General features: G+C 60.7%; 1 protein-coding gene across 1 annotated transcript in view; it reads left to right on the top strand.

Moving 5' to 3' along the window:
* Nucleotides 1–27,144, top strand: part of CCDC57 (coiled-coil domain containing 57) — a 56,173-nt gene that overhangs the window by 8,148 nt on the left and 20,881 nt on the right. Inside the window, exons 5-15 of the mRNA XM_090257603.1 lie at nt 340–497; nt 629–703; nt 2,580–2,780; nt 3,890–4,048; nt 7,591–7,753; nt 8,143–8,277; nt 9,125–9,314; nt 9,972–10,124; nt 13,758–13,861; nt 14,826–15,026; nt 18,864–19,050. Of these exons, the coding sequence (XP_090113729.1) occupies nt 340–497; nt 629–703; nt 2,580–2,780; nt 3,890–4,048; nt 7,591–7,753; nt 8,143–8,277; nt 9,125–9,314; nt 9,972–10,124; nt 13,758–13,861; nt 14,826–15,026; nt 18,864–19,050 (1,726 nt within the window). The remainder of the gene's footprint in view (nt 1–339; nt 498–628; nt 704–2,579; nt 2,781–3,889; nt 4,049–7,590; nt 7,754–8,142; nt 8,278–9,124; nt 9,315–9,971; nt 10,125–13,757; nt 13,862–14,825; nt 15,027–18,863; nt 19,051–27,144) is intronic.

The raw sequence follows: 27,144 nt of genomic DNA, 5'->3' as shown, positions 1-27,144 counted from the left end.
CCCTGGGCACTGCCGCCCCTCTGAGCGCGTCCCTTGACCCTCGCACCCCCGACCCAGGAACATGGCCCCTGTCTGCCAGGGCCCACAGGTGTCCAGACCTCGAGGCTGGGGCTGCCTGCAGTGACCCTCGCCAGGCCACCTTGGGGACTTCTGAGTGCCGGCCACTGGGCTGTTGCAGTGACGGCTGGGTCGCACGGGCCCTGTCGGGGTGCCGAGTGCTCTCTGAGGGTGCTGGGCTCCGGCCTCCAGCGTGGGAGCGTGCGCGGACATCCTCTCCCCACCTGGTGCCTCCTGGGCCTCGGCCGCGGCCCCGTTCTGAAGCCTCTTCCTGTCTCCAAGGTGAAGCTTCTGAACCAGGAGCTGGTGGCTCTGAGGGAGGCCGGCGCCCAGGCTGCCGAGTCTCTGCAGAGCGTGCAGGCCGCCACCGCAGAGCTGGAGGACAGGCTGCAGCGTGCCGCCTGGGAGCTCAGGGACCTTGCCGCCGTGAAGGACGCCCGGTGCGGGTCCCTTCTGTGTCCTTTCGGGTGGAGGGGCTGCCCTGCCGCCGGTGGGGACTCTGAGGCTGGAGGGGTCTGCCTTTCCCGGCTAGCTGCAGGCTGGCTTTCCTCCAGCGCTTGGTTGTTTTCAGGATAAAAGACCTGGAGGATAAACTTCGGTCTGCGCAGCTGACCCGGAAGAAAGAAGAGGAGACGTTCAGAAGGAAGTGAGTATTTCTGGCTTCCGATGCTGATGGTGTGAACGGGTCCCAGGGCAGCGCACCTCCCCGGGCAGCAGTGTGGGGATGCTGACGGTGCCTGCGCCCCGGCTGTGCGAGGCTGGAGGCACCGTCCCTTCTGGTCTGTTTTCAAGTCTACACCTAGAATCTTTTAAATCATAAAGTGCAGCAGTTGAGAATGGAACTCATTTCCAGCATAGCACGGCAGCTGCTCAGCCACGCGGGGGTGGGTAAGCAGCCCTAGCAGTGCCGCACCGGCCGCTCTGAGCCGCATGCAGGACCGCGCCTCTGTGGCTGCGGAAGTGCCACTGTCCCTTTCCTCCCCAGGCGGTTTCATCTGCACACAATGAGTTCTCACGCTAACGTGTGTGTGTAAACTAAAAATAATGGAACTCCCTGGGGTCACTGCCTCTAAATTAAGGGATTGTGATAACCTGAGTACAGACTTTACCAAGAGACATCACGTGCTGTAAAGTCAGTAATTGTGACCTGAAGTGTCACGTGCCCTAGGGACAGGAGACCTGGGCGGGTCTGGCAGCATTTCATGTGCTGAGGTCCAGCTGCCGCTCCCCCCTCGGGTGATGTCAGACCATCTGCCAGCCTGGCTGACGCAGGAGTTCCTCCCGTCCTGCACAGGCCGAGCATGGGCAGTGCCCGCGGACCCGGGGTCTGCATCTAGCGGGCAGCATCGTTCGCCTTGGCAGCTTCCAGAAGTTTAGATGAAAGGCTGCAGAGACGTGCCCCTGACTGTTCCGTGTGCCTGGCACTTTCCTGCTCAGAGGGGCCTCGTGCAACGCAGTGTGCGCGCCTCGGCCCTCAGTCTCCCCGACCTCCGACGTGCAGACTTAGCCTCAGTCCAGGGAAGAGCTCAGCACGCCGCCTGAGAGGCCAGCTTCCCGCGACGATGCCCAGGCCAGCCGTTTCCAACACGCATGTCCTTGCCTGTCTGTGGCGTGTGGTTGTGCCCACCTGGGTGACGAGTGACCCATGTACTGCGGAGTGAGAGGATTTATTGCAGACGTGCTGGGCCCGCTTAACTCAGGTCCCCAGGGCAGGGTTGGCACGGGTGCTTCGTCTCTGGACCAGCCACCTGCCAGGCAGTGTCCCGGCAGCCCGGGTGACGTGGGTGTGTCTTCCTCGCTGCACGTCTGTGGTGCGCCCACGGCCTGGAGGCCTCTCGTGCAATTCAGGGAAACTCCATCCACCCCACCGGCCCCGGGGGTGGCCCCTCCTGTGACCCAATGAGGGAGGAAGGCTCTGAGCGTGGCGTCTTCACTGGCAGAGCAGCGTGTGGGTGAGGGAGGGACCTGGGCTGTGCGTCACGTGACGACTAACTGAGGCTTCAGCATCTCCTGGAAAAACACCGAGATCATGGAGAAAGGTTTTTAGGGCTTTTTACTTTTTATTGGAACCAAATAAAATAAAGGTCATGAGCATCACCTGTCCGATGTCAGCGTGGTGCGCAGCAGCCCGGTGTGTTGTCGGGATGGGCGTCTCTCCTGTGGCTGGGTCCCTCGGCGTGTCTGTCAGTGCTGTGCAGGGCAGCCCTTGCCCGGGGCGGCGAGGAGGGCGCGCGGCCGCCCCACGGCGCTCTGCTCTCAGGCATCATGGCGGTGCTGCTGGTGGCACTGCAGGGAGCTTGGCCAAAGCCCAGGCTTCTGGTCTCGTCCTCCCGTGGACTCGGAGCTCCGGAGGGCGGGCCGGACCTGGTGTCCAAGGGCCGCTCCGTCACGTCTGTGTGAGGAGCAGCCTCTGCTGCCACAGTGGCCTCTGCACAGCCCCGCCCCCATAGTACGGGGGACACCCTCACCCGAGGGGTCCACGCAGGCCCTGCATGAGCGTGCGGGTCCTCGTTGTCTTCCAGGCACGAAGAGCTCGACCGTGCGGCCAGGGAAAGGGACGCGGTGCTGGCGTCGGTGAAGGGCGCCCATGCGGAGCAGCTGCGGGCGCTGGAGGCCCGGGTCCTGGAGCTGCAGGCGCAGGGTGAGGCCCTTGAGCTGCAGGCCCGCCGGGCCGAGTGGCGGCAGGCGGACGCGCTGAAGGAGAAGGACGCCGCCATCGACAAGTGAGTGCCGACCAGGGAAGTGGCGCCGGAGCGGGCACTGCTGCGGTCTCTGGCCGCTGTTTCTGGAGTGTGTGCGCTCACGGGCACGCGCATTGATTTTATTGTGGTCCAATACAGCGCTCGCCACCCTAACCGTGGCATTAAGCATGTTCATGTGGTGCAGCTGCCACCGCCACCGTCTTCATCACGTGATCGATACAGTTGCCAACAGAAAGGATCCTCAGACCTGCCCGGAAAGTGACTGCTGAGCTGCTTGGCATTTCTGTGGTGCTGTGCCTCGTAGCCACTGTCAGTGCAGACGGGCCAGGGCTCGGGAGCCCGAGCGGCCTGTGACCTGTGTTGGCCAGGCTGGCCAGGGCAGGAAGGGCCGAGCAGGGCTGCGTAGCCTGCTGGTGCCCCGCGGGGGTCCTCTGACCCTGACTCCAGCCTCAATCGGGAAGCTGGAGCACGCTGACGTGGTACAGAGGCGCTCTGCCCTCTCTGCCCACATCTGGTGGGACCTGCTGTGTGTCTGTCCGGGTCAGGGTCTGGCTGTCCACTGATGGCCGTTTGCCTTCCCTTGGCTCACACACTGTCTGCAGGGCACCCCAGGGTGCATCCCTGCACCTGTGGCTCTGGCCGAGGCTGGCATTGACCACATCTGTCCACCTGTCGGCACACTGAGTGCCACCTGGGCAGACGGGCCGGCTGCACACCAAACAAATGGCAGCTGCCTCTGCAGCTAGAGCCGTGGTTCCCTCGTTCACATTCGTGACGTTTTTCTTCTGGGGAAATGTATCTGATTTTTGGTGATTTTACCAGGGAATTGAAAGTCATTGCAGACCCTCTATTTACTATTCAGTTTGAAAATACGTGTTGAGTTTCCACGTTGAGGTGAGAGGCGAGGGGCCCGAGACAGTCCAGTGCTCACCGTCGCCTGCGCGCCGGGCACGGACGGGCTTGTCACTTGGCTGATACCCGGGTTGGTGGGAGGGACCGTCTGCTGCTCTAGGCGGGGTGTCTCCCCTGACGCAGACACGTGAGGTGGGAGCGACCCTGGCCTGTCGCATCCCCCAAGGGCGGCACTGGGTGAGACGCCTCGTCCGCACTCACAGCTGCCTCCCACCCAGGCTCCGGGAGGAGGCCTCCGCCCTGAGGTCCGGCCAGGACGCCCAGGTCGCTCAGCTGTCCAGGGAGATGACCTCCAAAGACCTGCAGGTCCAGTCGCTGCTAGAGGAGGAGGCGGAGCTCAAGGCACAGCTGGCCCGGTGTCAGCAGGACATCGGAAGGTGACTGTCCCCTGGGCACTGGGCGCCTCCGCGGGGCCAGGCGCTGTCCGAGGCCCTGCGTCCTGGTCTGCATCCTGCTGGGGAAGGAAGACAAGACAGGAATCAGGGGTAGAATTTTTCTCAGTTCTTTCTGTTTTCAATTTCATTGGTATCTGCGCTTATCTTTATTATTTTCTTCTAAATATTTCCTTTGGTTTTAATTTGATGTTCTTTGATGACTTCCAGTAGCAGAACCTTAGATTATTAACTTTGCATCATTCCCCTTTTTGAAGAAATGCAGGCATTTAATCTAGAAATTTTCTTTCAAGCTCTGCTTAGCTGTATCCCACCAATTTTCATATTTCCTAATTGCCTTGTGGCTTCTTTGGTCCATGGGTTATTTAGAAATGTGTTGCTTAATTCTCCATTATTTTGAGATTTCCAGATTTGATTTTATTACTGATTCCTAACTTAATTCTGCAGAACATACTCTGCATGTGTGTATTTGTTTTGTGGCTTCAGGGTGTGACCTCCCTCAGTGACAGTGTAACCGGCCTGAAGGAAGGCAGCTCCTCTGAGGCCCCAGGGTCGTTCCCTGTCAGCAGGGGGCAGGGGCCTCGCATCCGCCCCTGTGCAGGTGGTGAGCTCCCGCTCTGAGCTAGGTGTGTGTGTGTGGTGTGTGGGTGTGTGTGTATCTCCCACAGGGTGTGTGTGTGTGTGGTGTGTGTGTGTGTGTGTGTGTGTGTGTGTGTGTGTGAATCTTCCACAGGGTGTGTGTGTGTGTGTGTGTGTGAATCTTCCACAGGGGGTGTGTGTGTGTGTGTGTGTATCTCCCACAGGGTGTGTGTGTGTGTGGTGTGTGTGTGTGTGTGTGTGTGTGTGTGTGTGAATCTCCCACAGGGTGTGTGTGTGTGTGTGTGTGTGTCCCCGAGGGCGCCTGCCTGGGGCTGCCACGGCCCCTCATGCCCGGAGAGCCCACCCTGTGGTCCGCTCCCTCCTTCAACGGTTGCTTTGTACTTAAAGAGTGCTTCCTCGCTGTGGCCTCGGCTGAGTCTTGTTTTTTTCTCTTGTGTGACAGTCTCTGCTGTTCATTTGAATGTTTAGATAACTTAATGTTTTTATTGATATAGCTGGGTTTAACTCTCCACTTTGGCATTTGTTTTCTGTTCCTCCTGGGTTTTTTCCTTTCTGCCTTTTAAAAAGTACATGAAGCGTTTTTAGGGCTCCCTTTTCTTTCCACTGCCGTCTTGTGAAACCTCTTTGTTTGGCCCCGGCTGAGTGTCACGGCTGGTCTGTGCACCAGAAGGTTGCAGGCCTGCCCCCGCCAGGGCACATACGGGGGGCCACCGACCACTGTCTCCCTCTCCCGCTTCCTCTCTCTCAGACCGATAAGCCGTCCTCGCTGAGGACCGGCAAAGCTCTTTGTTTTGCTTGGTCAGTGACTGTGCTGAGATTTACAGCCTGCCCCTCGGTACCGTTCGCCTCTGTCTGTGGGACGGGGTGTCCTCCCAGCCCCCTGGGTCTCCTCCCCCTCCCGATGCTGCTGTTACGCCTTCACTTTTATATGATTGTATGTGTAGTTGTTCTTTACTTGGTTGGACAACCACCCTTTAATTGAAAACTTAATACTGAGAGCAGAAGTGTTATACTATTTCTAATGTTGATTTCTGGTGCTTTTCATTTTTAAAAGTGAAGTCCCAAGGTTCCCTGAGCCCTGTTTCCTTTGGCCCCAATTCCTGCTCCCCCACCAGCCGCTGCGCTGTCTGGGATTTCTGGGCTTTATCTTTTTTAAAATTTTTTATTTATTTTTAGAGAGAGGGAAAGGAGGTTGAGAAAGAAAGGAAGAGAAACATGTACATGATGGGTTGCATCTCACACATCCCCACCTGGGGACCCGGCCCGCAGCCCAGGCCTGTGCTCTGACCGGGAATCGAACCGGCGACCTTTCGGTTGTCAGGCCGGCGCTCAGTCCATGGAGCCACACCAGCCAGGGCTGGCCTTTATCGTTCTTGAAGCCTCTTCTCACTGGATAGAAGATTCCAGGGGACAGTTCTTTGAGAATTTCTGTGGCAGTGCTGCAGCCACTCTGTTCTCTGCACGTAATCTGCCCTTCCCGCCAGGGTTACGCTTTCCTCTTGACTGACTGTTGGTTTGCAGTAATTTGGTTGTCACACGTCTGGTGAGGGTGTGAGTGGATGTTCGTCCTGCCAGCCCCCCTTTCTCCCAGGCCACCACGTCCACGTGGCGGCGTGTGTCTGCGTGGTGACATCCCGCCAGGTCACCCTGTGCGCCCTGCGGCATCTGATGTGCCGGTCAGGCCGGTGAATCTCCACTTCAGACATTTCCCTTTCATTCCGCGCCTGGTTATGTGCACAGCTGCCTTCGATCCCCAAACGTGTCTTCCTGCTGATTCCACCCCCGTTTCTGATCGTCGCTGGGGGCTGAGCAGCCGTCCCGGTGTGTTCTGCCTCTGCAGCTGACTGGCGCCGAGCCTCTGCGTCTTTCTCTTCTGCCGACGCAGCCGGGCGAGAGCCCCGCATCCTTGTTTTTGTCCCTCTGGATCCGACGCCCGCGGGCACGGCTTGGTTCCGACTCCGTCACGAGTCCCTGCGGACGTGGTACTTCAGTCAGCACCCTTGATCTCCCGGGTTCTGGGGTCCGGGCCCTGGGCTCCGGGGTCCAGGTGTGGCTCAGCGGGGTCGCTGCTTCGGGCCCCCTGCCAGGCTGCCCTCTGCTCTGAGGCTCGGGCTCCCCTCCTGGCTCACTCAGCCATCGGCAAGGGACGCGCTCAGCCCTGGAGGTGCCCGCAGGCCCTAGCCCTGTGGCCCTCACAGCCCGCACCTACTTCCTGCACGCTGGTGGGCAGGTCGGGGTGTCATTCGGCACCGCCTGCCGGTTGAGTGGCCATCCGCCCTATCCATGGTATGGCCCCACTTGGGAGGCTGCTCTGTGTGGGGCCCTGGGTCTGTGTGGCTCCTCAGGGCCCCGTGGCACCTGGAGGGCGATCCCACCAGAGGCAGAGGTCTCCCAGGGCGCAAGTTCCCTCCTTCGTCTCCTCGGTGGTCTCTTCCCCTCCGCTCCAGTCTCTCTAGACCTCCTATTAGGCGGGTGTGTCTTCTCAACTTCGGAGGGTTCTCTCCCCTTGACCTTCCAGCTCATGGCTGCACTCACCGGCGCGTCCACGCTGCTCCTCCATCTGCACGTTCCCATGCTCTCCGGGTTTGCGTCCAAGCTGAGGTGCCCTCCCAGAGGTCTTGAGCTCGGGGCTCTCTCCCTGCTTCCTGTAGGGTGGCTCTTCTCTTGCTTGAGTTTGGGCGTGTCTTTCACGGGCTGCGCGTTCTCAGTCGTGGGAGGTCTCTGGCCGGGTCGTCACCGCTGTGCCCGAGCCTGTCTGAGGGGTGGGTCTCCTCCCTGTCTGAGCGCAGAAACGCCTCCGGCTGCCGGCCATGAACAGGCTGGTGTCTGTGCACAGGGACAGGCCGGCCCAGAGCCCCGGGGCGCCCGTCTCGGGCCCAAAGAGGGTCCGAGGACGGTGTGACACTCGTGACTTCAACGTCCCGCAGGTACCAACGGCAGCTGTCTCTGGCTGCAGAGAGGGAGCAGAGCCTGGAGCGCGACAAGGTGCAGCTGGGCCTGGACTGGCAGCGGCGCTGCGCGGGCCTTGAGAGGGACCACTACCGCAAGGCCGAGGAGCTGATTCAGGGTCTGACCACGGCCAGGGAGCAGGTGCGCGCTCCCAGGCTGCGTGCGGCCGTGTGCCCCGTGGGCTGGGTTGGCTCTCTCCGGTTCCCCTTTGATTTGGAAACACGACCCTCACGAAGCATTTGGACATGCAGTGACAACGGCTGCTGTGACCTGTGTCCCTGCCCTGCCCGTGAGCCTGGCACAGCATTTTATTAGCTGTGTCTCCAGCTGACCCATGTGGGATGGTCCCCATGTCCATGTGCAGCAGCTTGGGGCGGCCGGGGGTGGCGGGGACAAGAGAGAGGGGCCAGCGCCGGAGCCCCAGTGCCCTCCCGGCGCTGCCAGGGCGCCTGATCCCCATGCGCCCACCGATGGCTGGCCCTGCGCCTCGCCACCCTCCTGAGGTGAACTGTATCCCGCGTTGTCCCCAGGCTGCTGCCAAGCTCCAGGAGGTGGAGCGGAAGCTGCGCGACCAGGAGGCGGTGCTGAAGGCTGCGACCCTGGAGCGGGACCAGGCCCTGCAGGCCCTGAGGACCCACGGGCTCCTCCCAGAGCAGCGGGCGCAGGTCAGCCCCGCCGCCCGGTGATGTCCGCCGCGTGTCTGCGCCGCCAGCCTCCTGCTGCCGTCTGAGCTGCTGGTGGCCCCGTCCTGTCTGGTCCCTTTTTGTTTCAGATGATCTGCTTTTGATCTCCGCTGTGGCCATGTGGTTCTTTTTAAGTATCTTCCATTTCTCTTTTTTTCATGTTCTTATATTTTTAAATCCTTGAGCATCTGTGTAGCGATGACGCTGGGCGTCCCGACTGTCTTTCAGCCACGGTGTCCCGGCGCGTCTGGGCAGCAGAGCGCGAGTCCTTTCTCGGTGAAGTGCATGCCCTTGTACTCGGGTTTCTTTCTCCATTTGTCCATTGGTGGATGTTTGAGTGTGTCCACATTCTGGCTGTTACGAATGATGCTCTGTGGACATGCGTGTGCACGCCTGTGTATAGACACATTCCGTTCTCTTGGGCGCAGACCAGGCGGGAGCTGCTGGGTCGTGTAACAGCCTGTGCTGAACTGTCGGGGGACCTGCCAGGCTTTTCTCAGTGGCCGCGTGCGCTCACCTGTCACAAGGTCCCGTTCCCCCGTCCTCGCCAGCACTTGTCACGCTGTTTTAATCACAGGCTGGTGGGTGACTAATGACTTTTTGACTGAAAAGGAAGAGTCCCCAAATTTCTCAGTGAAACTTACCTCTGAAAACCAGTCTTGCCTTGTGAAACCCAGAAGAGACAGATTTCTTGTGCTTCCGTCTGCGTAGAAAGGGAGGTCACAGCGCGGTGATGAGGGCGTGGGGCCAGTGTGGCCTCAGACCAGCAGCTGCTGCCGGCTTCCTTGGTCACCACGACCGTGTCTGTCCTTGTCCTTGTACCGGGCAGGTGCTCCTGAGACATCACGGAGAAGAAGCAAGTACAGGTTTCCCGTCTGGGGAGATCCGGCGGCTGCAGGAGCAGAACGCAAGCCTGCGAGACGCTGTCACACAGATGAGGGCGCAGATGGAGGCTCTGAGCGAGCAGGGGCTCCCTCCCGCCCAGCCGCCTGACGCACAGGCTGCCGCCGCCACCCCCGGTGAGCGAGGGGCTGGGACAGGGCCCTTCTGGCCACACAGGTTTCCCTGGACGCCCAGAGCTGAACGTCCCATTTATAAACTGCCCCCCACGTCTGATGGCCGCTCTCCTCCAGGGGTGGGGGGTGGTGCCTCGTGTCCGTCTCACACGTGGGGGCGGAACCTGTTTCTATGAAGCGGATGAAGAAAGGGGACCCGACCACTTACAAGCCAGAGTGAGACTCAGGCCAGGGGCTGGCTTAGTGCACAGCTGGTGGCCAGGAGGCCGGCCTGTCCCCGGGAGGTGCCTGCTGGAGCGCAGACGGTCAGAGTGGGGCCTCTGGCGGCTGTGGTGGGGGGACCCCAGGCTGCTGAGGCAGCTGCATTCAAGATGCCATTGTCGCATCTGTGAGAAAAGCTTGGGGGACCGTGGGAGGCGTGTCTTCCCCTGAGGGCTGAGCCCCGTGCAGAGCCGGGCCGGCCGGTCCCTGGCCGCTGTGCCCTGGCAACCAAGGGGTGGACGACCCACAGGTGCCCAGACGCCGAGGGTCAGACCGGGCAATGAGGGGACAGCTCCAGCTGCTGGAGGCCCTGCCCGGCCGGGGGTGGGGGGGGGGATGCAGCCCAGACGTCCATCCCTCTGCGCACGTACCTACTGTGTCACGTGTTTTGGTTGGCAGATCATGTTCTGGCCCTTGAAGCAGAAATACAAAATCTGAAGAGCAAGTTCAAAACCCTGGAAGAGCAGCTGGGAGAGGCACTGGAGCCCCTGAAGGAGCCCTCACCTCCCAGTGACACCGCGCCCAGCGTCTGTCCCGCGGCAGAGGCCACCGGTGAGAGTCCTGTCCAGTGGGTCCCAGTCTCTGTCCCAGGGAGCCCATCTATGCGAATGCGGAGCTCAGGGTCCCTTCCCAGCAGCAGGCCAGCCGTCCTGACACCTCGCCTGCTCACCCTCCACGTGGAGGGCACGTGGCACTCGGTCCGTCAGCTCCTGTCCCCCCTCACTTTCTGGCAGCCCGCTGTGCTCAGGGTCACCGCAGCACACACCACTGAGGTTTGAACTGGCAGCGCTCTGTGCCTCGCGTCTTTCCCTGTCTTCTGCGGGTCGTGATCTGCTCGGGCTGCCCGAGCCGCCGCCACAGGCTGGGGCGTGAGCAATGTTCGTTCCTTTGCTGCGGCCTGTGGCAGACGGCAGGCCTTAATGTCCAGACAGACTCACTGGTCAGTCTATTGGTCAGTCCGGCCTAGTTGCCTCCGTCTTCGTCATTTTGGCTCTGTTTCCAACAGGGAGAAACCTGACTCCCAACATCCTGGGAAGAGGCACTTCTCCGTCCAGTTCCCTGGATGGGAGCGGCCTCCCTGGCTGTCCAGGGCTCTGGCTGCCAGGCCAGGCTGCCTGCCGCATGCACAGACGCCCCTCACCCTGCCGGGGTGCCGGCCGACGCAGAGGGCTCCCCAGGGTCACTGGCAGCTGCAGCCACCTCATCTCAAGCAGGAAACGCTCTTCCTTCCCTGGGGCTGCTACTGCCTTTCATCGCTTTCCGGTGCCACATCTCCGGCTGGCCCCCAGCCGGCGTCTTCCCCGCCTGGAGAAAGCACCACACTCCGCTCGCTTTGCTGTGTGCTGAGGGCTTTGTTTCGTTTTGTTTTCTGGTCAGGTTAAGGAAGTTTCTTTCCATTCCTACTTGAATACAAATCTATTTTTTTGATCATGGCTCTTCCCGTTCCTGCGCAGCGAGTTTCGGGGCTTTGTGGTGAGCGGCACGGATCTGGAGCGCTGGCCCTCATGCCCTGGCGGCTCTCTTCGCCCTCAAGTGCGCTCGCCTGGTACTGGCCAGGCCGGTCCCTCCGGGTTAGTGTTTGCTCGGTGGCCTCTGAAGTGGACTTCTCGTCGGCAGCCTGTAGTTAGGCGGGGTTTACCCCCGTTCGCTGCCGGTTCAGTGGGTGTCTCTGTGCTCAGTTGGTACGTTTGTCCTTGAGGCGGCCCGGGCTGTCGGCAGGACCTGGGCTCCCTTCCTGCCTCCGGGGCTCACGCTGTCCCTTCCCGCCTGCAGTTTCCCAGGGGGTGTCTGATGCTGCTCTGGGGTCACAGGTTCTTAGTATCGCAGGCAAACCACGTCGGCACTTCACAGCTTCAAGGGGACATGGGAACCTCGCCTCCTGCCAGGCCCCTTCCCCCTGCCTTGTCACAGATGTCACCTCCTCAATACGGAGACATCATCAGACACGATCTTCATTTTCACCTTCAACTGTCAAATGTAATTTTGAAAACCCAAGAGGAAGGTGCCGTCTGTCACCTCTGTTCCTGGTGACTCAGGCTCCTCACTGCCCGCTCCCCTGCGCCCGGGACTTCCTCGGCGAGGCCGTCCCAGCCTCCATGTCCCCCCGAGACGCCCCCCTCCCCCTGCACACGGAGAGCACCCCGGGACAGAACGGTGGCTGTCCTTCGCTCTCAGCGTGCCCTGCCCCTTCCTTCTGGGGAGAACCCAGCGCCGCGCCGTCAGCTCCTGCGGTCCTGCCGTGGGGGGCTGCCCTCAGGTCCGCACGTGCCTGCGAGGTGCCTGGGCCCACCCCACGGGGGAGCGAATTGGGAGCTTTGTGTCTTTTCCCCACTCGAGGTTTCAGCCGTTGTGTCTTCAAGCTTTGTTTCTGCTTCATACTCTTCTTCCTCCCGGGGCTCTCTGTCCGATGACAAGAAAAGTCAGGTCTGTTTCCTGTGGTCCCTGAGGCGCTGCCATTGTTTCCCGTCTGTGTCCCTGTCGCTCAGGTCGGACCCTGTCGTTTCTCCCACCGGCCCGTCGACGCTTCCTCTGGTCTCCGCTCTGCAGCCCGGCCAGCCCGGACGTCCCCTCAGGGCCATTCTATTCTCCTCTGTGTCTTTGCCTCTGTGCCGGGCCCTCCGTCGCTCCGTTGTTATCAGAGTGTGTTAGAGCGCTCTCTGGAGTGTCCGTAAAACGCTTGTCACATCATCACAACGCCTGGACCCCTGGGTGTCTTCCTTCAGTTGGACTGAGCGCCTCTGGTGGTCAGCACACGGGGTCCTCCTGGGTTCTGTCGTGGACGTTCCGAGGGTCGCGCTAGGAGGTTCTGGTCCTTCTTCATCGACTTGCCCTCTGCTCGTGTTTCACCAGGCCGGCCGTCTGCCCTGCGCCCAGGCAGGGCTCACCCGCCGCTCTGCGTCCCGAGGCTGCGCCCTGCAGCCGGCGCCTGTGCTGGGGGGCGGTGGCCGCAGACCCTGACGCTCAGGCCTCGGGGGTGTGTGGAAGCCGCTGGTCTCCCCGTGGGCTCCTCGGGGGCTCCTCAGGGGCTTCGCACGGACAGGTTGTAAAAGTCTTTCCAGAGAACCGGAGGTTTGCGCTGTTGACCTTTTAATTATACATTTATTCCCTGTTTCCCCTGGCTGGTTTGGCTCAGTGGATTGAGCGTCGGCCTGCGAGCTAAGTGTCGCCGGTTCGATCTTCCAGTCAGGGCACATCAGAGAAGGAAAACTCTGACTCCAAAAAACCTCCGCTGCCTTGCGGCATACCTCTTCAGGGGAAAGGCTAAGGGAGTAAACCCCGACAGAAAATCCGGAGCCGGAGTCCCTAAGGCGGTTTGACGTTGTAGTCAACACCGGCAACTCCTGCGGCGCACCTGAAGCCAAGCTGTATTGACTCCGTCTTTCCCTTGGACCCTTCAGCTGCGAAGAGGGGGGGGGGGGGGTCTGCTGCATGGGCAACAGCAGACCCTCCATATCACCCTGCCCAGGCTCTGTAGCTTCAGCTTCACTGGAGAGGACACTCCAGCGTCATCGCAAGATGTCGATTCAACACGGGAGGAGACAGATACCGTGTCACTCCCGAGTTGGACTGCACAACCATTCTTGGCGGTGCAGATAGACTCTTAAGAAGCTACACCATCGTCTCTCGAGACGGACGGCTGCCGACGATTCCCTGTTCCCTTCTGTCTCACGTTAGCTTTATTCTGTCCTTCCCTCTCCTTTTTCGAGGTTCTTTTCCTCATCTTCTGAAGTGGGTGTGGCCCCTCTTCTGTGAAACCAGCCCCGTGGCCATGAGCGAGTCCGAGAGGCAGCTGGGGGACCGTCCCTGAGCCTCCTGCGCAGCGACCTCACGACACTCCACTCAGAACAGTTTCTAACGTCCCTGTGCTTCCCGCAGTGACCTGTGGCCGTGGGACCTTCCTCCTAATCCCGCACCAGTGACGGGGGCCTGGTGCACGCCGGCCTCTGGACACCCGGGGACAGGTTGCGTTTTTCCTGCACAGAGTCCTGCTTTCTGGGCGTAAGGGTGATGCTTCACGGGAACGCGGCTCAGTGTCCATGTGGCCCTCCCCGCCCACGTCGTCGTCCAGGGGCTGGGAGTGACAGCGGCATCCTTGGTGGAGGCAGAGAAGCAGGCGCCCCTGCCCTGGACGGCACCTCCCGACAGGCGTAGGGATGCAGCCTGACAGCACCTCTCTTCCTGCAGGAGGCGCCGTGGTGGCTGACGGCGAGCCCACGGGCCTCGCGCTCCGGCGGATGGGAGACAGGGCACGGCTGCTGAACTCCCTGGTGGCCCGGCTCCGACAGAAGGTGTGGCCGCCCGCAGTCCGTGTGGGTCTCTGCGGGGGCCGGGCGGGGGGGCACTCCTGGGAGGGAGCAGGAGCGTACGGGCTCTGGAGCCTCCCACGTGCCGCGTGACGTTCTCCGAGCCTGTTTCCCTGCGAGGGGCACTTACCGAGGTCCCACACACAGACAGAGGGGCAGTCACGCCCATGTCCATTTCAGCAGCGGGACAGGCGCACTCGGGGCTTCCCAGTCGCGGTGCCTCCGAGTCCCGTTTCTGGGTCCGCGCACCCTGCAGCCCGGGGTCGGACGCTGCCAGCAGTCTTAGTGTCCTGGGAACCGCAGGTGGTCTGCTCTCCCGGGGAAAGTGTCCACCTTTATTTTTTGATGAACAGCGCCTACCACACGATCACCTTTTTAGTTTGTGTGTGACATCTGAAGAATGCAGTATTCGTCAGGAGTTCATTTTAGGGTTCCTGTACTTGACCTTCGTGAGGGCAGGATAGGGAGAGAGTCCAGGGATCTCTCTTGGTGCCTGATCTTTTCCCTCCAAACGTCAGGAGGATGACAGCCCGTCGGACAAGGCTGGGAGGCCACCCAGGCCCCACGCAGCCCACGACGGCCCCAGCCTCTGGCCCCCTCCGCCTGTGTCTGCTCCCAGCGCCCCGTTTTCATAGCCGCGCCACTGCCTCCCCCATCCCCGGGCACCCCCTGTCCTTGTGCTCCTCAGAGACTGTTTCCTGCGGGGCAGGAAGAGGGCTTAAGGGCCTCGGCCTCTGTCCAGCTGCTCCCGTGCACAGACTCTCCTACCTGCCCCGGGCCCTGCGCAGGCTCGGGATGGGTGGACCCCCTGGGGGCAGCGGTGCAGGTCTGTGGAGTGACCACCTTCAACGATGAGAGGCCAGCCTGACGGTCCTGTGTGCCTCTGATTCCCGACCCTCCCCTGCTCCGCAGCGGCGCCCCCGGCCTGACCGCCTCTGGTGGCCCCCAGGTCCTGCAGCAGCCCCTGGACGTGGGCGCTGCCCGGCGTGAGCCTCCGCCTGAGCGGGACCAGGTGCACCTGGAGGTGCTGGAGCTGCAGCGGCAGGTGGCCGAGCTGGAGCAGCATCTCAGGACAACGCGGCAGGAGGGCGGGGAGCCTCTGAGCGGGCGGCAGCCGCACGAGCCAGACCCCGTGGCCCTCAGGAGCCAGGTGGGTGCCCTGCGCCGGCCTCGGATCTGCCCCTGCTGCTGGGTCTCACTGGAGAGGGCGCCCTGGGGTGCTGCCCACATGGTCGGCATTGCCCAGCCTGGGGGCCGCCCTGCCGTCTCCTGTCCCTTCCCTGGCACTGCTCCTGCGTTTGGGTGGGCGCCCTGCTGAAGGGGCAGGACCGGCCTCGCTCCTGTGGGCCTTCCCACTGCCTGCAGAAGCCACCTGCAGGAGACCCGCCCGCATGGCAGTGCTGGTCTCTGTCCTCCAAGCCGAGCCTGGAGCCCTGTGGAGCCCTGAAACCAACTGCTAACTTGGGGTCTCCTTCAGAAGACCCTATAGCTTCCACGAGCTTCCCAGAGTCTGATCCTGCCCCTGCCCGCCATGACGGGGCCACCTGAGCAGAGGCGAGGGCTCCCACGCTGGGCCTGGCCCCCCTGCCCGTCCAGCCCGTGGGTTCAAGCTGCAGAGGGAGCTTGCCCCCCGATGGGGCAACCAGGCCACCTCTCCTCTCACCAAAGGTCCCTTCTGACATGCCTCCTAAGACCTCTCTGTCCCTCCAGGGGCCTCTGGTGGCCTCCTCCCCAGGAACCGGGTCAGGGACAGTAAAATGGTGCCTGAGTTCTCTGCCATCAGGTGCCCCCAACAGCTCTCGTCCCAGGGCCAGGATTTGAGAGTGGGACTCAGGGACCCAGAGGGACTGGCACCAGGATGTACTGCCGGGAACACGAGGCCTGGGCTGGGGCGCGCTCTGCTCGGGGGACATGAGGACAGACGTGTGGGAGGCCTGGGGCTGGCCTCTGTGCTGTCGGGATGGGACGTGTCCCAGCCGCCCAGGACTAGCCCAGGCCTGGCACGTGCCCTGTCCACGGCAGCCCACGCACCCCACGCACCCCAGGCGCTCAGTGCTGGGCGCTCGGTCCTGGGAGGGGCCCTCAAGTCCCCCCACCCTCACTGACCCCACTCGTCTAGAGCGACGGGAAGAAATTATGCAAATAACCAGGACTTAGAATCGAGGTGCCATCCCAGGGCAGACAGGCCAGAGCCGCGGGGACGCGCTCTCTGCGCCTTAGTTCTGCACAGCAGCCAGGGTCTCGTGCTCCTCCACGGTGAGCCTCCGGCAGCCCTGGGGAAGTCACTTCATGGGCGAGAAATTGGAGGTACAAGAAACCCAAGTGGCCAGTTCCACTGCCCCGGGCTCCCAACCGTAGCTGCCCAGCTGTGTGTCTGCAGCGAGAGGCAGTGATGGGAGTGAGAGGGGCCGGCCGGCGAGGATGCCTCAGGGGGCCGTCTGGGGTGTCATGCGAGAGGAGAGGGGGGCATGTGTTCCCCGCTCTGCCCCCCGGGGCCCAGGAGCAGTGACAGGCAGGTGCCCAGAGACTGGCTTCTGGATTCCTGCTCTGTTGAGAGGAACCAGGGCAAGTGGCAGGTTCTGGCACGGGGACACGCTGGGGGCGGGGGGCGCAGAAACACGCTGGCGGGGCCAGGGGTGCGAGGCAGGAGGGACGCTCAGTGAGGGGCACTGTCCAGTGGACGTGTGCGTGTGGGCAGGGCGTTGGCCTGGCTGTCGGCTGCACGGGGGATTCTGGTCACAAAGAGAAAGTCCTTGTCTCAGGATTAAGTGACCCTGGGGTGTTTAGGCCTAGAGGGCGATGTCTCCAGCGTCCTCACAGCCACCACACGGTGCTGTCTGCAGCTGCTCAAAGTGGAGGTCGGGACCTGCTGCCCAGAGAGGAGGGGCCTTTCCCTGCTCCCCAGTGGGACGGGCCGGCAGTCTGACTGACAGACGGAGGGACAATGCCGGCTGACCTGCTGACCCCCAGGGTCTCCCACCGCGGCCCTGCACCTGGCCTGCCGCCTGCCCCACCATCCCGAAAACAGCAGCTCTAGGAGGGACACGCATGTCCACTGGGGGGCAGTGTCCACTGTCCCTCCGCTGCCGGCCCCAGGGAAGCCGGGGACCTGCACGGGGCTGGGCTGTGCAGCCTGACTGCTGCGCGCTGCCCGCCCCAACCGCGTGCCCTCTGCGTCGTCCTGCCGGTGGCGGGCGCCCCTCCAGCCCCGGCCACAGCCTCCCTGCAGCTGCCATTCCCTGCCCTCGGGAGCAGAAACACCATTAAGATGTCTCGGCAGGCCGAGCTCTGGTCCATGCCCAGCGTTCTCCTTCCTGGGCGGGAGGCGGGGCCCAGCCCAGAGCCAGTGAGGGCGGACGGGGCAGCAGCGGGGCCCGAGCACTCATTGTTAGAATGGAGTCATCACTGGGGAGCAGCTCAGTCACCGAGATAAAATAATCTCACCGGAAGCCCAGCCCAGGCTTTGTGGCGTCCCTGCTGCCATCCCCACCACTCGCTGTGCAGCCCCCGAGGTGGAACGTTGTCCATTCAGATCACAGGCCTGGCGGCGTTGCTGCCTCGCTCATTCCCGGGGCATCTGGGGCATGAGTTTCCTCGAAGTTACCCGAGGTGGTGAAGCTATTTACAGGGTTGCTCTTTCCTCACTCGAAGGGACAGTCGAACAGTGTGTCCCTGGACAGGACCGGGTCTTGAGCATGGACACTGGCCAAGCTCCCGCCCCCGCCTGGACCAGCCACCCTGGCTGACACACCGGCACGCTCTGACCACTTCCCAGCCACTCAGGTCAGCCCTTGGGGGCCGTGTGGGGTCCTGTGCGCGGCTGCGGCCTCCAGGCCCTCCGCAGGCCCAGGGGCCCACTTGTGTCCCGCATCCCACACACGGGGAGACAGCCAGGACCCGGGTGTCCAGGTTGCCCCTGACTCGGCGCTGGCAGCCTTCGGGCCACGGAGGCCTGAGGCCCCTGCCAGCACCAGACGGCAGTCGCCGCGGCGCCTGGGCATGCGGGAGAGGCGCTCCCGAGGGCGGGGGCCTGCCAGGCCTGCCAGGCCCGTGGGGAGAGGGGTCAGGACAGGGCGTGCTGAGCGGGCCCCTTGAGCCTGCGCCAGGCCGTGCAGCCAGGACAGCACACTGGCTCTTCACAGGTGTCGGGAGCTAAGTAGGTCACCTGCTTCCCTGGGGGCCTGGGGCACCTCTGGCCCCTCCTGGGCCCCTGTCTGACGCAGAAGCAGCCCCCCTCTTCCTTCCCCTTGTTCTCTACTCCCACGGGGCCACACGTCCCTGCAGGAGCCAGGTCAGGGTAACGAGGGCATTGACAGGCTTAGGACTGCGGGGGGGGGGGGGGGGCAGGCCTTGAGTGTTGTCCCAGAAGCCCCGGCACCGTCCCCCGTGCCCCCACTGCGGCCTCTGCTTTCTCTGCACCTCCATCGGGGTCTTGGGGAGCCTGGCCCACCTGCTGTGCCTGAGAGGAGGCAGAGGGCAGGCGGACAGAGCACCGGGGCCCGGGGCCCGGAGGCCGGACAGAGCCCGGGGGGGGTGCAAGGAGCTCGGCCGGCCGAGGGCGGAGCGCAGGGCGGAGGGGAGACTGAGAAGAGGGAGGTGGGCTCTGCAGCCCCCCGGGTCCATCCCAGGCTGCGGCCATGGCGCCCACACAGGAGACCCCATCCCAGGCGCAGCCCTCATGGGCACAGAGGGCACCGTGGGAGGCGGGCGTGGGTGCTGGCTGGCTCCTCATTGTCCTCGCTGGGAAGGCACACAGTACACAGTGGTGGGAGGACAGGGACCCAGAGAGGGGACTGGGCAGGAACAGGGCCTGTGACAGACACGTACGCAGGTGCTGACAAATGTAAACAGCCGCCCCTTGGGCCTCTTGTTTTGGAATGGTGTCTGCCACCCAGGGGTGCTGGTTCTGGGGAAGCCAGCACCCCCAGTCCCCCCACTCCCTCCACCTGGGGGGCTTGTCTTACAGCCGTGTGGGTTTTGTTCACAGGACCTGGCAGCCGGGGGACCTGCGGGGACCGAGGGTCCAGGGGCGCTGCCCCCACAGGCCCTGTCTGAGCAGCGGCTGCAGAGGAAGCTGAAGGAGGCGCTGAGGGCCGTGCTGCGCCTGCGCCGGGAGAAGGAGCAGCTGCTGGAGCTGGGGAACCGGCTCCGCGCGGCGCTGGGCCGGCCCGCAGGTGAGCCCGGGGTCCGGGACCAGGCACAGAAGTGCTCTGCTCTGGGGAGGGGAGAGGATGGCCAGGCGCAGGGCAGAGTGGAGCAGCGGCGCCCTCGTGGGCAGAAGCGGCCCGCAGTCTGCGCAGAGCCCCGTGTCCGGCGGGAGCCTGTGAACCCGCTCACGGGGCGCCGCTGTGGAAAACCCACCGGTTCGTGACGTGGCTTTGGCCGTCCAAGTCCAGGCCAGCCAGAGCCCGGCACTCGCAGCTGGCCGAGGGGTGGGCGGGGACCGTGCGGGCACTGGGCAGCTTCGTCTTCAAGGGTACTGCTTCCGAAGAAAGGCGGCGTCACTCTTTCATTTATTTGTTTTTAAGGTTTTATTTGTTTTAGGGGGCGGGGAGGGAGAAAGAGAGGGGGAGAAACAGCAATGGGTTGCCTCTCGCATGTGCCCCAACTGAGGACCTGACCCACAAACCCAGAACTGGGCCTTGACTTGGGATTGAACCAGCGGCCTTTTGCTTCATGAGACGAGGTTTAACCAGCTGAGCCACACTGGCTGGGGCATAGTGTCACTCTTAAAAAGATGCACGTGTGGCCCCGGCCAGGCAGCTGGGCGGGTTGGAGGGTCCCAGACCCAAAGGTCACGAGGCGGTATGAGAAGGCAGCTGATTGACGTCTCTCTCTAAAAGCAATGGCAAACGTCCTTGGTGAGGATAAAAAAAGATGTGCACATGTCCCAAGTGTGTAGGACAGGCCCGGCCGCCATTGAGGACACGGGCCTGGCGCCGCCCCGGCCTCCCGCACGCTCCTGTGCAGACTGTCTGGTCGGCTTTTGCCCTCATCCCTGCTTTTGCTGCGGCACCGATCCAGGCCCCCCGGTCTTGGAGGCTCCTGCCTGTCCGTCCTTTTCTAGTTATTGTGAGGACCCCACTGTACAAGGGCTCTGTCGGCGTGGCACTGAGGCCATCCCCTCGCTCCGGTCCCCGGCCTGAACGCCGGCCACTTGTGTCCTTGTCGAGGCAGAGCGGCCCAGCGACCACAGGGAGAGTGTCGGGAGGGCGGCTTCCCTCTGCCCCTCGGCCCCTGTGCTCAGGAAACAGCCCCCAATACAGACCAGGGTCTGCAGTTCCCTCTCGGTCTCTCCCAGGGCTGAGCCGTGTGCATCCCTGTGGTAGCTTTTAATATGTTCATGTTTCCAGTGTCATGGGACGCGTCAGACCAGAGGGTGGGCTGGGGAAAGTGACCGAAAAGGTGCAGAACCTGCGCACCAGGTGCCGGCAGCCACGGGGGGCAAAGGTGGCCTGCAGGCCCTCCGATCATGGTCAGTGTCTCCCACAGCGTGTGGGACCATGGGGGACGTGTTTTCTCTGGGGCCTCGTCCTTCAGAACTGTCCAGGCGCTGCCCACCCACCACCTGGTGGCAGTGCCCCTGGTCCCTGCAGCCAGGCCAGTGGCTCCAGGGGGTGTATTGGTCCCCAAAGGTCAACTTTACTCAGTTCCTTAAAACTGCCAGGTCCTCGCTGAGTCCACGCCACAGGACGTTCCAGTCCCAGCCTCGGCTGGGGACGTGGAGGACAGGTTCTCACTGCACTCAGGTGGAAGCTGTACTGCCATGCAGGTGAGAGCGGCCACCGTGTTTCTGAGTTCCAGAGCGGTCAGGTAGGGAGGAAAAGGTGCACCCTTCGTCCTCGTCCCCAAACCTGTGTATTTCACCCAATTGTTCGAAGTCATAGGTAGCTAAAGAGAAGAATCTGGAAAAAACACAAAGATTTTAAAAAATCAGTGATGTTTCAAACAAAAACTCATAAAAATTATAGTCGGCTTTGTTAGTTCATTCAGTCCCGTGGGATTCATTCTTGGTGAGCCTGGTCTTCCGTGAGCAGCTGTGGGCAGCCTCCGTGGTTTGGTCCGCGCCCCGGCGGGCCCGAGAGCCCCTCAGGGATCTGCACTCACGGGATGCACAGGCCCAGCAGAGTGGACAGTCGCCGTCAGTGACAAGGGACTTGAACAGACTCAAGGTCCGTGGCAGTTCGTTCCAGCGCAGGCGACAAGGAAGTCTGCTTGTTTCTGTGGCTTGACACGTTAGGTTAATAACTGGAATTATGACATTGTACCAGGACGTAGCGGAGTTCCAGGAATTGCATGGTTTCTGGAACACTTACATGTGCTCACAGACACAGCATTATCTGATAGTTCTTCCCACGTCAGCTAACACCACATAAGCCTAACCAAACATCTCCCTTCTATGAAGAGAGGAGACAGTTCTTTTGAAATATTCCAGGGCCTTCTAGAAAGGTTGAGAGTTACTGTCAGTAAAAAAAAAACTGTTTAGAATTTTATATTTGGGACGTTTGTAAAAAATATCAGAAGGTTCCTAAAACGCTTGGTCAGACAGGCTCAGGGGTCCCTGTGAATCAGCACCCAGTACCTGTCCAACACGGGACAGTCGAAGACACAGAGAGTCCGATGGCAGCAAAATCAGTCGAAGGCCTAATAAAACCCTGGCTGCTGGGGCTCAGTGGGCTGAGCGCCGGCCTGGGAACCAAAGGGCTGCCGGTTCGATTCCCAGTCAGGGCACCGGTCTGGGTTGCGGGTGCGTGAGAGGCAACCACACGTGGATGTTTCTCTCCCTCTTTCCCCCTCCCTTCCCCTCTCCCTAAAAATAAATAAATAAAATCTTTTTTAAAAAAGATGTGATAAAGCACAGAAAATTATTTTGACAATTCTACCACTAAACAATCCTGGGTTGAAAATTATTTTGATAAACCTGAAAATCTTGCTTTCCAAGTAGATTGCTTAAAAGATAAAGAAACGTTCACAATCTATTATCCAAAGCAAACAGAAGTTCAGGAAAACTTGGTCCTTTTCACAGAGAGAGAAAACTAGTTTTAATTTTGTACCAGTGGGCTTTGGTATTAAAGCTCATTTTAAAATAAATGTATTTTAGCCTCAGTTTGGCCATGCATACAACTCCGAAGACTTCTTGTCCACAATCCTCGTGCACATTTCTTTTTCCACGTCCGTATTCTGTCCTTTCATGACGGGCTTTACTTTAGGGCAAATTTCTTTTCCCTCAACAAATGCATTTTCAGACCTCAGACCTTTTTTACTGAAACACATGTTTCCCCTTCCTTCATGTGGAAATGTTTCCCTTATTTCCGTAGCTTTAATCGCGCATGTTAATTAGAATTCTTAACCCTCGGAAACCTTAGTTCCCAGTGAACACTGGGAAGCAGGCAGCTGGGAACTGCCCCCCCTGGCCCCCCCCCCCCGGCTTGCTGCAGGGCTGACAGGCTTAGAGACGGCTTTTTCATTTAAAAACAAGCAGAAACGAAAACCTCTTCTTGGCTTACACCCCGTCGACTCCTAGACCCCAGTCTCCTCAGTCTCTCGATACCGAGGAGGCCACAGCAGGCCGGCCTTTGCTCAGCGGTGGCCGTTCCCTTGGCCCGTCCTGTTTGGAAACGATCAGATGTTTGCCGGGCGCCCGTCTCGCTGAACTCAGCAAGGCTCTGAGGGTGTGTGTTCCTAAGTGAGCACAGTCTCCAGCCGTCGCTGCAAAAGCGCTCGCCGCTCTTATCTTACTTATATCTGTTTAATTTGTTTGTTTTTCATAACCATGCTTAGATTGCTCATGAACACCTTATGAGATGTTAGACAAAGTCTGCTACCAACGCAGGCTGTATTTCTTTCTTTCCTTTTTTAAAAAGATTTTTTAAATTTATTTTTAGACAGAGGGGAAGGGAGGGAGAGAAACATCAGTCGGTTGCCTCTCGTGCGCGCCCTGACTGGGGATCGAACCGGTGACCTTTTGGTTTGCAGGCTGCCACTCAGTCCACTGAGCCACACCGGCCAGGGCAGGCTGCATTTCTCAATGACACGTCTTATAACAGTGATAACATGAAGTTACTTGATGAATGACTGAGGTGGAATAAAAGTTGCACATCTGCATTATATGTAATTCCGATAACTCTGAAGTCATGCCTGTTTTAATTAAACCCACAAACTTATTTATCAAAGATTGTTTTATATCATGCTAACTGGAAAAAAATAGGTTAATTTCTATATTTTTTTGAGAATTTTTATATAAGTGCTTGTTTAAGCCAATTAAGTAGAGGTCTACTAAAAATTTACTTTGGTAACACCATCCAGAGGCAGGAAAAGATCTGCAGCACACACACGGGGGCCGCGTGTGCTGTCCTCGCAGAGGGCACGGCTCACAGCTCCGGGCGGCGGTGGCCCCGGGGCCGGCACAGACAGGAAGGGGGTTTGTGAATGGTCACTGGTCTCCCAGCTCCTCTGCATTTGGTGGCACCCTCTGAATGTGGAGGGGAGAGGACTTGATCACTTAGAGCATCTGCACCTGTCCCGGGGACAGGAGTTCGTGTGGCAGCGGTCCAGGCTGTGTCTCTGAGGTCGCCGGCCTGACACAGCTGCACCTGCCACAGGGCCGGGGTCAGCACAGCCGCTCTTAGTGGCCGCCTGGGGCCGTGTTCAGTTGAAGAGTGAAGACCAAAGAGAATTCCTACCAGGCCCCAGGCGACAGCCCTGGTCAGGAGTGCAGACCCACTGGCAGCCGCCTACCCTGTTCAGTATTAGCGTTCGGATTTGTTAGTCTCAGGAGGTGACGCGTGGACAGAGGCTTTTGAGGGCCCTCCCTGGGCTGAAGCCTTTCTCTGACTGTGGCCCAGGTGGCGGCCGGCCACGGGGGCTTCAGGAAGGGCAGCTCCCACAGGGTCAGCCAGGAGCAGGGTGAGCACGAGGGTCTAGGTACCTCGTAGAGCTTTATTCTTTTATTGGCCTTTGTAACAAATCTTTTCTGGAAGCTGTTCGGGAATTTTGCAGCCTTTTGCGGCCACTTCAGCCAGGCAGCTCATCCTCCCGACTGTCTGATTGGGAAGCCCTTGCTCTGAAGAGCACTCGAAAGCCCCCTTATCTGATCAGAACGTCCCTGTGGTGGCCATTGTGGTTGTGGGTGTCATTTCCTTGAGAACTAACTGCAGAGCATGTGCTCCTCACTTTCTGTCTGGCCACATCTGACTGCAAATGAGGTGCAAAACCCACATTTCTATCTGGCTAGAGTTTGGGTCCCCAAAGGATGGTTACGAAGCCAAGTTCACAAAGCAGACTCACAATTTTCTGGGTTGGGACCTTTAAAAAATCTGTTTTTCCGTTTAGGTGCTTTTCCTGTTTAAAGGGTTTATCTCAATAGTGACTCAAAGCAATAAGCCTCCGATGGCTGAACCGTGGACACAAGAGGTGCCCCGAAGGCAGTCCTCTCAGCACCCAGACACCTCGGAGCAGAGTAGGCGCCCTTGTCCCCTAGGGTGCTGGGTGCACACTGGGCCTCCGGTCTCCCACAAAGTGTGCAGCGCCTGCAGCCACAACCCTGCTAATATGTGGCCCTGTCAGACTCCGCTGGGAAGGAAGTATTGGGGCCTCTCGTGACATGCTCCCGAGAGTGGCCACAGCCATTCAGAGGCACTCAGGACCCTAGTCTGCACAGCTGGCCACCCGGTGCGCCCCGGTAAGCGCGCCTTCCAAATGGCGGGGACCAGAAAAGCTGTTCTCATCGGTCGGTCACAAAGCCAAGATCACAGAGACCAAGAAACAGCCTCTCTGGGGAAAGGCGATCAGCACCACTGAGAGCATTCAGTGACCAGATGCCCTGAGTCGCTGGCCCACGACCCGCATCGCACAAATATTTTCTCCCTCTGCCCGGAACGAAGAGGAAGGAGAAGACTCAGCACTTGCCCTTCCGCCGGACTCTGGACCGAGGTCTGGGAGGCTGTGGGCAGGGCGCCTGGAGGGGACCGAGGGCAGCAGCCCAGCCAGTGTCCCAAAGGCCACCTGCCTGCTGGGAAGCGCCCCCACTCTTCTAGGTTCTCCCAGCTGGTGTAAGAATTAAACTGACTCAAGACAGATCAAAGGGAGAAGAAACGGTTGAACGTGGGCTTATGGAGATCTCACAGAAACGAAACCTAAAGAAATGGCCAAAGCAAGCAGCTCTCACACTTTAGACAAAGAAACCATCCATCCCTGAGGCATTGGCAAGACCCAGAGCTGGGGCTGGGAGTCACTTAGTGAGGAGTCTCGGCAGCTTGTTTCCACGGCCTCGGGCCCAGTCCCCAGGCTCTGTGACCAGGGGCAGTTCCTGCTTCCAGGACACTGGCTAGTCAGAGTGTCCTTTCTGCACCGGCAGCTTCTCAAGTAACTTTAATTCAAAGTGTGCAAAGGGGCACTGTGGGCAGGAAAGCACCTCTCCAGGAAGTAACCCCGTGGTTATCTGCTCCGAAGTCCCTAACTGCCAGGCCGGGGGGGTGGGGGCGGGTGACCCCCCCTCCCGGCTTGTAGCTTCTCCAGCGAAAGGCCTACGTTCCCAGTGGCCAGCCTGCCCTGTGTTCTTGAGCGTCAGGTGAACTCAGTCTCCTGTGATCCCACCCGCCTTGCTCTCTCCCACCTCCCTGCAAGCGTCTTCACATCCCCGCCTGAATCCCACGTGCAAGCTGCCCTCCCTGGAACTTGGGAGACCCTGCTCCCTGGCCTTGTCGTCAGTTTGGTTCAGATAAACTCATACAAGTGCTCTGCAGGTTTGGGCGTCTCTCATGTCCATGGCCCATGTTCGGTGCCGTGCCCTGAGCCCCTGAGCCCACGCACTGAGAAGCCCCGGGTGTTGTACTCCCGCCTCCTCCAGTTCCTGCCCGCCAGGCCCCAAATCCGCTCAAGGCATAGTCCTGGCTGCCAGGCCAGCCGCCGGCTGTCAGTGTGGGACCGGGGCCTGGTGGCCGGCGGGCGCCTTGTCTGAGGGTCGGGCGCCAGCACCAGGGTAAGTCCTGCTCCAGGCGCCTGTGCTCACAGTGGGCTTCCAACTCTGCATTTTCTCCTATGACAGGTTCTGTGGGTTTCTGCCTCTTCTCGGGTCACTGTGGCCACTTGCGGTTTGCTAGAAAGCTACGCATACTCTCACCTGGAGAGCACTTCCCTAGGGGACGCCGAGCGGCCTGGCGCAGGGTCCCTGGGGTGCTTGCCCTTCATTCTCTGGGACCTTCACCCCTGCCGTGATGTGGGTCCAGCTGGAACCGCCTCCCGTAACACAGCTTGTCCTTGCAGTGAGAAAGGCTCCCCGAAATAAGGGGCAATGTTTAAGTTTTTATTTTATTTTTCATTTGTTGGGGGGAGAAAGAGAAAACATTGATTGGTTGCCTCCCGTATGCACCCCAACCTGGGACTGAACCCGCAACCCAGACATGTGCCCCATCCAGGAATCGAACTGGTGACCTTCTGGTTTGTGGGATGACACCCGGCCCACTGAGCCCCACTGCTGGGGCCTGAGGTGAAACCCTTACACCAGCGGGGCAGCTGAAATGATGCCGTCGCATTTTAAAACATCTCTAAGGTACAGACAAGCCAAGAAAAAGACAAATGCCAGCCTGGGAAAGTGTCCGCAGCACGCTTCTCCGCCAGAAGGGTTGTCCTAAAACGGGCGAGGCCCGGGGCAGGGACGCCAGTCCCAGGAGAGGCCACGCTCGGGGGCGGGCGCCCCTCGGAAGGTGGGGGGGGCCAGCCCGCCTCGCCCCGTGCCCGGGACGCACACCGCCTGTGTCTGCTCTCCAAAGCGTTTGCACGGCTGCTCGGCCACCTCTCTCCATAGCCTTCGGGTCAGCGATCCTCCTCTCAGAAACCTGTTTAGAAGGCCCTCACAGATGTGAAGACATGTTCCAGGAACAAAGGACTGGGGATGGGCTGCGTCCTTCCCGGGGCTGTGGGGTCCGGGCCTGCGTGGTAACTGGCCCGAGGAGCGGGGCTGTCTGCACGCACTTCTCAGACTTGCGATGTCCGGCTTCCCCGCGAGTCCCCGGCCCCGTGGAGGCCTCTCCCGCCCAACAGTGACCCGGGGACGCTCCCCGGGCTGGCTCTCATCCTCTGTGTCTTCTCATGCCAGCCGGAGGGTCTGTGGGCCCGTCTGCGTCCCTGACCCAGACGGGTCATCCCGAGCGAGGCGCAGCTGCACATACGTGTGTGTGCACCTACACGCAACACGTGGGCGAGGGAGCTTGTGGCCGCGTGTCGGGGGGGCCGTGCACATGGGCCGGCGGTCGGAGGGAGGCAAGTGT

This window comes from Furipterus horrens, unplaced genomic scaffold (genome assembly GCF_987537825.1).
Source record: "Furipterus horrens unplaced genomic scaffold, mFurHor1.1.pri manual_scaffold_11, whole genome shotgun sequence".
Taxonomy (NCBI): Eukaryota; Metazoa; Chordata; class Mammalia; order Chiroptera; family Furipteridae; genus Furipterus; species Furipterus horrens.
The sequence above is the reverse complement of the archived record's forward strand: the minus strand, read 5'-3'. Positions and strand labels throughout refer to the sequence as shown.